This window comes from Lontra canadensis, unplaced genomic scaffold (genome assembly GCF_010015895.1).
Source record: "Lontra canadensis isolate GAN:19392208 unplaced genomic scaffold, GSC_riverotter_1.0 scaffold29, whole genome shotgun sequence".
Classification (NCBI taxonomy): Eukaryota; Metazoa; Chordata; class Mammalia; order Carnivora; family Mustelidae; genus Lontra; species Lontra canadensis.
The window spans coordinates 8,850,844-8,864,610 of NW_022631023.1; the positions used below are offsets into that span (position 1 = coordinate 8,850,844).

The 13,767-nt window shown below is 40.3% G+C and overlaps 1 protein-coding gene across 1 annotated transcript in view; it reads left to right on the forward strand.

The window, feature by feature from the left end:
* Window positions 1-1,897: 1,897 nt before the first annotated feature.
* SETD4 (SET domain containing 4) overlaps window positions 1,898-13,767 on the forward strand; it is a 61,354-nt gene continuing 49,484 nt past the window's right edge. Inside the window, exons 1-3 of the mRNA XM_032865366.1 lie at window positions 1,898-1,981; window positions 3,638-3,807; window positions 10,714-10,809. Of these exons, the coding sequence (XP_032721257.1) occupies window positions 3,735-3,807; window positions 10,714-10,809 (169 nt within the window). The 5' untranslated portion in view covers window positions 1,898-1,981; window positions 3,638-3,734. The remainder of the gene's footprint in view (window positions 1,982-3,637; window positions 3,808-10,713; window positions 10,810-13,767) is intronic.

Consider the following 13,767-nt stretch of genomic DNA (forward strand, 5'->3'; position numbering starts at 1 on the left):
ATGCTCTAACAAAAGGTGGTGAAGGGCTTATTATCAGTTGTTGGCTAAAACAAATAGTAAATTCTTTTTGGCAGCCTTGAGTAAGTTAAAGAGGTCTAGGGTCATCTTAGGGATGCAGCTTTGAGCTCTCAGAAACTGTTAGTGTTTGCTTTTTAAAAATATAATTTTAATGTGTGTGTGGGGCGGGTAGGGGATGAAATCAATGTTCTGCGTTTGCAGATTTTATAGGTCTAATTCAGAGGGAGGCTCAGAAGAGTCTGGCTAGAGTTTGCTCAAGGAGAGAATTTTTGCCAATTCCTATCTAGAAAATGGGAATATGCATTATTCTCCTCCCTCATAAAAGGAAATATTGTCTCTTTGGATCTTTTTAATCCTGTCTTGAATTCATTTGTTCGAGGATGTGATGTTTGGAGCTGCAGCAACGCTGTCTTGAGACTATGAAGAAAAAACTTAATAGGCGAGTAGCTAACTTCCTAAGAATGGCATTGTGGAAAATTAGAGCCTTGATCCTTGATGACAGCATTGAATCATAGGTCCAAATCTAGAGCCAACTATTTCTAGTTTCCCCTTCATTTTTCTTTCCTTAGTATTTTTTTTTTTTTCCCAAGAGAGAGCATGTGCTTTAGCGGTGGGGGGTGGGCAGAGGGAGAAGGAGAGAGAGAATCTTAAGCAGGCTCCCTGCTCAGCACAGAGCCCAATGTAGGGCTCCATCTCACAACCCTGATGTCATGACCAGAGCTGAAATCAAGCGTCAGATGGTTAACTGAGCCATCCAGCTGCTCCCTATCCCCCCATTTACTTTTCAATAAACTTAATTTTAGAATATGTTTGTTGAAAAGTTGCATATGTAGCAGAGAATTCCTCATCAAATTCGCCTTATAATTAACATCTATTATTTGTCACAAGTAAGAAAAGCAACATTCAACAGTAGTATTAAGTTGCGTGCTTTATTTGGATTTTACTAGCTTTCCCTCTAATATCTTTCTTCTATTCCAGGACGCCCTCCAGAATACCACCATTACATGTAACTGTCATGTCTCCTCAGTTTTTTGTTTTTGTATTTTTTTGTTTGTTTATGAGAGTCTGAGTTTGCTTGTTTTTCATGATTTTGTCAAAGTACGTGGTTGGGCGTTTTTGGGTTTGTCTGATATGTTTCTCAAGAAGAACTGGGGTTATGGGTTTTGGGGAGGAATGCCATAGAGGTGAAGTACCCTTCCTATATTTGGGGAGCACGCTTTCAACATGATTTATCACCGTTAATTCTCATCACCTGACCAAGGCACTATCTGCCAGGTTTCTCCACTGGAGTTAACTTTCTTCCCTCTTCACACTGTACTCGTGGGAAGCAAGTCATTAAGTACAGTGTGGAGGCGGTGGGCAGAAATTGAGCTCCAAATCCAGAAACTCTTTAAGCCTAGGACTGGGGTAGCGAGGCTCAAGTAACTCACGTGGGGCGACGCCAGGCCCTGGCCGACCGAGGAAGGGGCAGGGCGGGGCGGAGGCAAAGGCGGCCGGGGATGGCCCGACGTTAAGCCCCAGAGCGAGGCGGAGGTCGAAGTACGGAGGGAGAAAGAGCGGAGCCGATTGTTTTACCGGCCTGGCCTTGTGAGGTTGCGCGCCCCGGAGGACCCTCTCCTCTTCTACAAATAAAACTGCGCAGGCGGACGTTACAGAGCGCACTTTCCCCGCCTCGGTGCCCTGGGGTTTATTTAATCCGGACTCCAGCTGGGAGGGGCGGCCGCGGCGCTTCCGGGAAACTAGGCGCAGGCGCAGGCGCAGGCGCAGACGCACGCCCGGGGGCGGCGGCACAGCGTAGCGTGACTTCCGGGTGGAGACTGAGGACTTGGGTTGGTGAAGACTGCGGGTGGGCGTTCCTGCGCTTGACGTCCACCACTTCTGCTTGCGCCCGCTCTTTAACTCGGGTTCATCTGGGGTCCCCTTTGGGTTTCTACGCGCGCTGGGCCCGCCGCCTCTCCGCGAGTGAGCTGGAAGGACTTGCGGGGTGACGGAAGCTGGGGGACGCGGGGTGCCCGGGTCCCGGAGCGGGTGGTGCTGGAGCTTTCTTTCTGTTTTTATTGTTTGTTGGGAAAAGAGCATCTCAGCTCGCAGACGCCCACCAGGCCTGGCGTTCTGCTGCGCCCTGCGTAATCCCCGCCTCCTCCCGCCCAGCCCCCGTCTTCTGCACGTCCTTCAGCGGATGTCGCCCCAGAAGCCGCGGTTGAGACGCGCTGGGGGATGCTCAGGAGCCTGCAGCCGGGAGTTGGTTCCTCCAGGGCCGGAGGCTCAGCCTCAAGTGCGAGTCCAAGGCTGGTGGGAGCGAGGCCGGGGGGTTAGCCTTGCTGTCAGCGGGCGTCCCAGTACTGGCGAGGCTCTGGACACCGGAGGGGACAAGCCGCGGTTAGCTCCGGGACCCAGCTCGAACCTTTGGGTAGATCAGGGAGCCTTCCACTGCCGCCGTGGGATGTTAGTGGGGCCCGTTACTCATTTCTGTCCGGTATTTATTAGTAGTAGACTTTGAAACCAGTTGTGTGGTTAAAATGCACATATATGCACACAAGTAATATTCATGTTGTGTGATTTATGTGCTCATGTATAGATAAGTCACAGAGTGGGAGGATACAAAAGTAATAGTAAAAGCTGCCTCCTCGGGCACGTTTTTGAATATCTTTCCTTAACTTCTCTTGTTTTATGAACATACTGAATGTGTCAAAAGCAAACCCAAAAGGGATCTTTAAATGTTCTGCAGCTTTATTTTTCATTTACTGTATTTTGAACATTCGGACACTTTAGCACATACCTTTTTCCTATTAATGGTTGCATAATACTCCACGCCACTGACTGTATCATTCTGGTGTGGTTAATGTATTTAATTTTTTATGCTTCCAAAGACGTAGCATGTAGAAACTACAATAGTAATTTTGGATTTTATGATCATTCCTTTGTTCTGTCTGCTTTTCATGGCGCCGATTCCCTCCCCAATCTGTTGCAACCCCCCTTTACTTATATTGATTTCAGTGTCCTGGTTCTAAGAACAAATCATTATTACCTTCATATTAAAAGAGGAATTTTTTTAAAAAAGATTTTTATTTATTTATTTGACAGAGAGAGATAGAGATCACAAGTAGGCAGAGAGGCAGGCAGAGAAAGAGAGGGAGAAGCAGGCTCCCCATTGAGCAGAGAGCCCGATGTGGGGCTCAATCCCAGGACCCTGGGATCATGACCTGAGCTGAAGGCAGAGGCTTTAACCCACTGAGCCACCCAGGCGCCCCAAGAGGAATTTCTTTTTTTAAAGAAAAAAAATTTTTTCCCCCTAAGACTTCCTGGCTGATGAGGGCTTCATGGCTACTGTTTTTTAAAAAGTGTGTTGGGTTGGTGCTCAGTAGATATTGATTAGAATGGAGGTGTGTAAGTCACCAAAGCATGCAGTTGTGTAATCAATTTCCAGGATTTCGATGGTTAATCAGCATTTAGTAGGACCTCAAGATAAAACCATTTTGGAAGGACTGATATAATTGGCATTCCCTTACTGCACAAAGAATCATGATTTAGCTGACAGTATAAATGTTTGTGTACTAAAACGCTTTTTAGAGAAATGGTTTACCAAATAATATAAGTTCGTGTATTTAAATCCTTGTAGGTACAAAGAAGAGGGTTTGTCATACAATTGGAAAGGAAGGCAAAGAAGATGCTTTTTGCTTTAGATTGGACAACTGAACAGAAATTGCAATTTTAGGATGAAGAGGGGAAGAGGAAGAACAAGCCGGATCAGAAGACAGAAACTCTTCAGAAGTTCCGTATCAAGAGGAGGTACAGTTTTGATCTTTTGGTGCCAGTGGTGCAAAGAAAGTTGAGTGGTGTTGACAGATACACATAGCTTTTCTCAAAGGCACATGGGCAATGTTCAAAGAGAATATTTTTATTTATTTATTTATTTATTTATTTATTTATGTCAGAGAGAGAGAGAGAGAGAGAGAGAGCATAAGCAGGCAGAGCGGCAGGCAGAGGCAGAGAGAGAAGCAGGCTCACTCCCCACTGAGCAAGGAGCCTGATGCGGGACTCGATCCCAGGACCCTGGGATCATGACCTGAGCCAAAGGCAGCGGCTTAACCAACTGAGTCACCCAGGCGTCCCCAAAGAGAATATTTCTTTAAAGAATACTCTTTTTAATAGTGCCATTATGTACTTTTAAATCCTAGTGGGACTGTGAATATGTTTCTCATTGCTTTCAACTGTGTCTTCTCTAGGGATGACTCCCAGGTTTCTATTTCTAGTCCTGACCTTTCTTCTGACCTCCAGCTGTCTGTAGAATATCAGTGTTTGGATATAAATTCATCATTTCAGATTCAGTGTAACGGAGTGTGAACAAGACATTGCATGTGGAAGTGCTTGGCGAGCTGGAAAGTACTATATAAATGCAGTTATTTTTAATAAAAATTAATAAAAATCCCCCTAATTGACTCCAAGCCTATCAGAAAAATTAGTAAAACTCCTAGTCGACCCCAAGCCTGTCAGCACCATCTGAAGGAGTCTTTTTACTATTTCCTTCTTTGCTCTCTGTGACCAAGGTCCTACTAAATATCATCTAGTTTTTCTTAGGTTAACTTCTCCCTCTCTTTCACTACTGGAAGATGAATTGAGGTGGCTCTTTGCTGGTTTACTTACACCCTTGTTTTTCTTCCTTGCTTGTATCCATTTATTGCTGTGAATCTCACTTTCCTAAGGAACTACTCATATGTTGCCTTTTTTGGGTTAAAAGCCTCCAGGATTTTCATTCCCTTTTGCTTGGTATCTGTGGGCTCCATCCTGCCCCTCCTGTACCAGAAGTATGTTCTCTCCATACCTCTCCCTGGGCACAACCCACACATGTCTACCTCTGCCATACCATTCCTCATAATCCTTTAGTCTAGAGCACCTAGACTAGAGTTTTCCTTCTCCCTGCTTATTCAGTTTTTCTCCAACTTTTAAGACTGAGGTGAGATCTTACATTTTTGGTAATGTCATTTTCAGTTTTCACTGACATCACCCTTTGTTACAATGCTTACTGGGTGTTATTCTTAAGGACCTATGGTTTTGTAGTTGTTTCTTATGGAAGTCTTATTTCCCAACTAAGTTGTCAGCTTTTGTATTTGAAGAACATGTTGAACATTCCTCACTGTGGTTAACATAGTGCTATGTCTATAGTAGTTGCTGATTAAATGCTCACTGATTAAATGCTGTTACTGTAAGATCTATTCTCTAGTTTACGGTACGGTATTTTGGAAGGCTTTTATCTTGGATTTTTTTTATCATGTTTTTAAAAATGTTTTATTGAGGTATAATTGACATACAATGAATGTCAATATTAAGTTGTATGATTTGATAGATTTTGACATGTATGTTCACACGGGAAACTACCACCACAATCAAGATAATGAACATACCCATCCATCTCAAGAAGTTTCCTTGTTTCCCCTTGTAATCCTTTCCTTTTGTCCCTCTTTAACTGTTACCCCACCCATCCAGGCCACAACTGATCTGCTTTCTGTCACTATCACTCTAGTGATCACTATCAGTTTCTGTCACTATTTGTTTGTATTTTATAGTTTATATGGTAAATAGTTTATATGATCATATAGTATATCAAATGATACTATAATAACACCGTAGTTGGCTTCTTTTACTTAGCATATTTACTTTGAGATAATTGTGTGTATCAATAGCTCCTTGTTTTTTAATTGCTGAATATATTCCATGATTTTGTTGATGGACATTTGGCTTGTTTTCATTTTTAGCTGTTATGAGCATTTGCATACAAGTCTTTGCATGGATGCATGACTTCTTTTCTCTTGGGTAAATACCTAGGACTAGAAAGACTGGATCATATGGTGGGTGTAGGTTTATCTTTTAAAGAAGCTACCCAGCTGTTTTTCAGAGTGGTTGTATAACTTCACATTTCTTTCAACAGTTTATGAGAGTTCCATCTTTTGCGCATGTTTTTTATTAGCTGGTTTTCTTTTTCTTCCTTTTTTTTCCTTTTTCTTTTTCTTTTTATTTATTTTTAATTTTTTTCCTTTTTAAAATTTTGTTTTGTGCTTATGGTAAGTAAGGCATTACTTTCCATTGCATCTTCTTACTGGCTCTTGTTTGTACTTGTGGTGGCTATTGATTTTTGCACATTGGTTTTTTACTGTACTATCTTAGTATAAATTCTCTTCTATATATTTTTTGCACCTTCATTCTTTTATTTTTTGAGCTGAAAATGCTAATTTTTATTTATTTATTTATGACATTTAATTTTTAAAATTCCAGTATAATTAATGTACAGTATTATACTAGTTTCCGGTGTACAATATAGCGATTGAACAATTCTGTACCTTACTCAGTGCTCATCAGGATAAGTGTACTGTTCATCTCTGTCACCTCTTTCACCCATCCTCTCACCCAGATCACCTCTGGCAACCATGGTTTGCTCTCTGAATTTGGGTATTTTTTTTTTTTTTAAAGATTTTATTTATTTATTTGACAGACAGAGATCACAAGTAGGCAAAGAGGCAGACAGAGAGAGAGAGGAGGCTTTAACCTGCTGAGCCACCCAGGCGCCCCTGAGGGTTTGTGTTTTATTTTATCTTTTTTCTTTGTTCATTTGTTTCTTAAATTCCACATAGGAGTGAAATCATAGGGTATTTGTCTTTCTCTTACTGACTTATTTCAGTTAGTATTATGCCCTCTGGATCCATCCCTATTGTTTTAAATGGCAGGATTTCATTCTTTTTTTGGCTGAGTAATCTTCCATTCATCTCTCGATGAACACTTGGGTAGCATTCATATCTTGGCTATTGTAAATAATGCTGCAGTAAACACAGGGGTGTACATATCTTAATTTTTTTTTGAAAGATTTTATTTATTTATTTGACAGAGACAGTGAGAGTGGGAACACAAGTAGGGGGAGTGGGAGATGGAGAAGCAGGCTCCCTGCCAAGCAGGGAGCCCAATGCAGGGCTCAATCCCAAGACCCTGGGATCATGACTTGAGCTGAAGGCAGACACCCAAAGAGTGATTCAACCACGCGCCCTGTGTTTGTATTCTTTGGGTAAATACCCAGTAGTGGAATTACTGGATGATATGATAATTCTATTTTTAATGTTTTGAGGAAGCTCCTTAACTGTTTTCCGCAGTGGCTGTACCACTTTGCATTCCTGCCAACAGTGTGCAAGCGTTTCTTTTTCTCCACATCCTCTCCAACACTTGTTGTTTCTTGTGTTTTTGATTTTAGCCATTCTCACAGGTGTGAAGTAATAGCTCATTGTTTTGATTTGCATTTCCTTGATGATGACTGATGTTGAGGATCTTTTCATGTGTCTATTGGCCATCTGTGTGCCTTCTTCGGAAAAATGTCTTTTTTTTTTTTTTTTTTTTAAGATTTTGTTTATTTTTTTGACAGAGAGGGACACAGCGAGAGAGGGAACGCAGCAGGGGGAGTGCGAGAGTGAGAAGCAGGTTTCCCGCTGAGCAGGGAGCCCGATGCAGGGCTCCATCCCAGGACCCTGGGATCATGACCTGAGCAGAAGGCAGATGCTTAAGGATTGAGCCACCTAGACGCCCCTCTTATTTTATTTTCTTGACTCCTTTATTTTTCTTGACTACTGAGAGTTCTTTAGATATTGTGGATACATATATTTTATCAGATAGGTGTTTTGCAAGTATTTTTAATCATTATTTGGCTTTATTTAATGCCCTTAACAGTGTCTTTCTTTTGAGGAACAGAAATTTGAAATTTTGGTAAAATCTTGTTTATCAATTTGTTTTTTTAGGATCTTCCTTTTGTGTTTTACCTGAGAAATTTGTATAACCCAAGGTAGCAAAGACTTTCTACTATTTTTTCTTCTAGCAGTTTGATAGTTTAAGGCTTTATATTTAAGTCTGTGATTAATTTTGAATTAATATTATATATTGTACAAGATAGGAATAGTTCATTATTATTATCATTATTTTTTTTCCTTAGGTAGGTCCAATTGTTTCAGCATTTATTGAAAAAACTAACCCTTTTCCATTGAATTACTTCTGCACTTTTGTAAAAAATCAACTATTCGCATATGTCTGTGTCTGTTTTTGGACTTTCTATTCCATTTCATTGATTTCTTTGTTAGTCTTTTTTTTTTTTTTTAAGATTTTAAAAATTTATCTGAGAGAGAGAGAGAGAGAGAGAGCGTGCATGAGATGGGGGAGGGTCAAAGGGAGAAGCAGACTCACTGCTAAGCAGGGAGCCTGGTGCAGGACTCTATCCTGGGACTCTAGGATCATGACCTGAGCCAAAGGGAGTCGCTTAACCAACTGACAGCCAGGTGCCCACCTTTGTTAGTCTTGATGACAGTGTCACATAATCTTATTTACTATAGCTTTATAATAAGTTTTGAAATCAGTATTTCAAGGTGGTTTTGACTGTTGTAAGCCCTTTGCATTTCCATATGGATTTTAGAATCACTTTGTCATTTTTTAACAAAAAAGCCTACTTTAAATTTATTTGGATCATATTGAACTTATTTTTCCCTTTGAGGAGAATTTGCCAAACCATAAAGAAGGTCTGTTTCTCCATTTATTAAGGTTATTGACTTGAGATCTTTTATTTTTTTAATTTTTTAAAAAAGATTTTATTTATTTATTTGACAGACAGAGATCACAAGTAGGCAGAGAGGCAGGCAGAGAGAGGAGGAAGCAGGCTTCCTGCTGGGCAGAGAGCCTGATGCGGGGCTTGATCCCAGACCCTGAGATCATGACCTGCGCCGAAGGCAGAGGCTTTAACCCACTGAGCCACCCAGGCGCCCTGACTTGAGATCTTTTAAAAAATTTTTTATTTTAATTGTGGTAAAATACACGTACTGTAAAATTTACCATTTTAATTATTTTTAAGTGTAGTCCTGTAGTGTTAAGTACATTGACATTGTTGTCTAGTTTTCTCTAGAACTCTTTTCATCTTGCAGAACTGGGATTGTATATCCATTAAATAGTAACTCCTCATTCCCTTCTTTTCCTTGGCCCCTAACAGCTACCATTCTACCTTTTTGTTTCAGTGAACTTATTCTAGATAGCTTATGTATGTGGAAACATACAGCATTTGTCTTTTCGTGACTGACTTATTTCACGTAATGTAGTGCCCTCAAGATTCATCTATGTTGTAGCATGTATCAGAATTTCCTTCCTTTTTAAGGCTGAATAATATTCCATTGTATATATGCCACATTTACTTTATCCATCTATCTGTTGATAGATATTTGTTGTTTTTTCCTATCTCTTGGCTATTTTTGAATAATGCTGCTATGAACATGGGCAGATATCTCTTCGAGATCCTGCTTTCTATTTTGAATATATATCCAGAATTGGATGCTGGGTCACTTCTATTAATTTTTTGAGCAGTCACCATAGCAGTTATACCATTTTACATTCTCACCAATAGTGCTCAAGGGTTCCAGGTTTTCCACATCTTTGCCGGCACTTTTTCTGTTTTTTGTGGTGGTAGCCATCCTATTGGATATGGGGTGATGCACATTGTAGTTTTGATTTGCGTTTCCCAAGTGATTAATGATGTTGAACTTTTTTAATATATTTACTCACCATTTGTATACCATCATTGGGGAAATGTTTCTTCAAGTCCTTTGCCTGTTTTTTATTATTTTTATTTTTAATTTAATTTTTTTTCTTTGCCTGTTTTTTTAATTGGGTCTTCTTTTTTCATATAAGCCTTTATAGCTATATATTTCCCTGTCTCACAGTTCTGAAGGCTAGAAGTCCAAAATTAAGGTGTCAGCAGGATTGGTTTCTTTCCAGGGCTGTGAGGGAAGCATCTGTTCCAGGCCTCTCGCCTTGGCTTGTAGACAGTGTCTTCCCTGTGTTTCTTCTATCATCTTCCTTCTTTGGATGCCTGTGTCCAAATTTTTCCTTTTTATAATGACACTAGTCATATTGTAATAGGGGCCACCCTAAAGACTACATTTTAACTTGATTTCTTTTATAAAGACCCTATATCTCTAAAGTCACATTCTGAAGTACTGGTGATTAGGACTTCAGCATGGAATTTTAAGGATACAAAATTCAATCCATAATTGATGCCTTTTACTTATTTTTCTTTCATTTATACTGGCTAGAACCACTAGTACAATGTTGACTGGAAGCGTCTTGTTCCTTGGCTTGTTTCTGATCTTAAGGGGAAAGCACTCAATTTTTCATCATTATGTCAGCTGTAGATTTTTTGTTAGATAGTCGTTATCAGGTTGAGGAAATTCTTTTCTTTCCTTGCTTGTTGGCATTATTTATCAGGAATGAATATTAGATTTTGTCAGATGTGTTTCCTGCTGCTTTGAGATGATTGCATGGTTTTTCGCTTTTAGTTTACATTATTTGGGTGTTACTTATTCTCTTTTATGATTTGACCATCTGTCTGAGACAGTTACTTTTCTTTATTCATTATTTATTTATTTTTTTTTGTGATAGCATAAGCAGGGCATAGGGAGGAGCAGAGGGAGAGGGGGAGAGAATCTTCAGCAGGCTTCATGCCGAGCATGGAGCATGATGTGGGGCTTGATCTCATGACCCTGAGATCCTGACTGAGCTTAAATCAAGAGACAGATGCTTAACTGACTGAGCCACCCATGTGCCCCTGAGACTGTTACTTTTTATAAATGGTGCTCTGATTATGTAGTGATTTTAACCACCATTTTTTTTCTTTCTTCTCTTGATTAGTGAATGAGAGCTACAAGCCTGAATTTATAGAGTTTAAGAAGTGGCTGAAAGACAGGAAATTTGAAGATACAAACTTAATACCTGCTTGTTTTCCAGGTAAGGTCTGGCATCAACTCTTGGGACTTTGCTCATGTGAGAGACGTGGGCTCAGGTGATCAGAAAGCAGGGGTAGTTCTTGAAGGTGGGCGGTATTCTCTCTGGGAGCACATCTTCTGTTGTGTGTCAGACTTCCTCCTTTGTAGCTATAATATTGATTTACACCTTACTTTGTTCTAAAAATAAATTGAATGGCTTTTGGGGAGAAATTCTAAAATGGTAAAATAATATTAAAAATTTAAAAAAGGGAAATGAGAATAGAAAAATAAGAGGAAGGCAGGGATAAGAATAATACATAAAAGCCATGATTCTAACATCTTGCATACTTGTCACAGATCAGCCATAAATTATAACTTATCTTTCCAATAGTGAGTCCATTTATATGGTCAGTTACCCGAGTCTTTGTATTCTATAAACAAAACTAAGTTGTTTACTCAACAGAAGTGCAGCTATTCCTGGAACTTAGACCTGAGGGAAATGTCTTCATCGGGTCTTCATAGGGAAGACACTTCTGTAATGTGACACTCTTATCATCATACTCATAGTGATTTCATGGGATTTTCAAGCCATGCAGGCTAATGGGATTATCCCATAGCTCAGGTGAGTCAAAATTGTTTTCCAGGGGAAGGAGGTGCTTTTCTCTGCTGGTGTGGCTGAAGGACAGATGTCCTTAGGGAGGCCTGAGCAGATACTGCTCCCTCCACCGTTTTGTGGGTGTGCTCCCCAGATATTAGAAGAGGAGCCCTCAGGGTGGCCCTAGCTTCAACAGTCACCTAAGCAGAGGTAGATTAACATAATTCTCTGGAATTGAGGAGCTTATCATTGGAGTTTGGGTTAGCATTTTCTTTTGGAACATTCTCTGGTTGTGTGCCTGCATTCAGCACCACCCAGTTCTGTCCAGATGTAGGCTTGAGGTCACCATGGGGAGGACCTTCAAAGGGATTCCGGGTCTGCTGTAGCTTAGACAGTTGTGCAGCAGGTCTACAGCACAGGGCAGGTGCAGATCTTTTATAGAAAATTAAATCGTATGCCTCTCTGCTCCTTTTCAAGACGGAAATGATTAATTACCCATTAGGTAATTTAGCTTTGAGCAGGTTAATTTCCTTATACATCGTCAAGATAAATGGTTTACCACATGTGGCAGTAGTTGAATGAGATGATGTGTCTAAAGTTGTTCCGTATGCATTATGATGACTTTGGCCTAAAACGCTTGCTTCGAGCCATTATTTGTTAGAGCTGCTCCTATTTAAAATGGTAAACTATTTTTGTCAGCCTCTAACAGAATGTTTGACTTTCTGTTTCTATGTGTCAGGAAGCACAAAAACAGGAAAAGCCACACTGTTAGATTTTACTGGATGGTGTTTTACACAAGGTGGTCTAGAGAAAATAGAGTCAGGAGAGGATTTATGCCTTTGGCTGATCTATGCCTCACGTGTCACTTTGACTTAAGAAGGATGGGATTAAAATTATCAAGCAGGGACTGACATATGTCTAAGTGGAATGCCTGAAAAGAAGTAATCTGTCTGTAATTTGGAGCAATGAAGACTTAACCTTTTTTTTTTTAAATAAATTTTATTATTTTTTTAAACATATAATATATTTTTATCCCCAGGGGTACAGGTCTGTGAATCGCCAGGTTTACCCATTTCACAGCACTCACCATAGCACAAGACTTAACCATTTTTAATGGAACAACTCTTTCCAGGCCCACCTCCAGATTCATGGTCACAGAGCAGCTAACATACAATGGTGTGGTAATAATCATAGCCCACTAGTTCTAGTTCTGGGGTCAGGGAACCTTCTGTCTTACTCAGTTTTGGCTGCTATAATAAATTACCATAGACTGGGTGACGACCAATTCCTTCCTCACAGTTGGGGGCTGGGAAGGCTAAGATCATGGTATGGGCAAGTTCAGGGTCTGGTAAGGACTGATTACAGATTTGCAAATTACCATCTTCAAGTTGGGTCCTCACATGACACAGAGCTGGGAGCTGGACAAGCTTTCTGGTCTCTTACTGCTGTAGTAGGCACTAAATCCCATTCATGAAGCTCTATCCTTATGACCTAAACATTTACCAAATGTCCCTACCTCCTAATGTCATCACATTGGTGGGTTGGGATTTCAACATATCTTCCCTAAATGCTTTATATACCTTTAGCTTTAATCTGTTAGGAGGGAACGTTTATGGGAGTCTCTCAAAATGTACAAAATTCTGGGGAATTAATCTTAGTTTGTGGAGGGGCAAGGCAGGATTTCTAAGTTGCAAGCAGGATTTATGCTTTGGGAATTGACCCCAGTATTCCTTTTTGCCACCAAAAGAACTGGCCAAATCTGGGTCTCCGAGGTGGACTTATGATAATAGAAATTTTCAGGTGCAGGAAAGTCTATAATAAGTTTTCCTTTTATAGGATTCTGATGGCCACTTCCTTCCTTGCCTTGGTAAGTGTAGGTTACTGTGATTTGTTTTCTGATACTGGATGCTGTATTGTAGAAATACAGGTGAAGTATCTTCCAGACTTATTCCATATGCCACATTCTGTTCATATAAGTATTTGAAGAGAAATTTCTGCTTAATTTAGCACATGAGTCTTTTAAAGAATGACCCCATAGAAATAAAATCCTCCCATTAGTAACTCGTTCCAGGAAGGGTTCTGGCCCACAGGAACGATTAACTCTGCTATGGGACACATGGAAGAAGTTAAATAAGTTTTTGAAACCAAAACCATGTGTCTGAGTAGATAGTATTCGTCTGGGTGGATAGATGAGTTAGGACTCATCAAATCAGACTTGCCAGACACCTGATCCAGGATCAAGGCAGGAGTTCCCTCCATGAACTGGGAGCTCCCAGTAGACCTGCAGGGCTTGACCTTTATTGAATTATGTTCCCTCCTAGTTGAGAGAGAAAGAAAAAGATCAAGGACTGTGAATTTGAAAAAGTGAATATTCTGTACCCCATA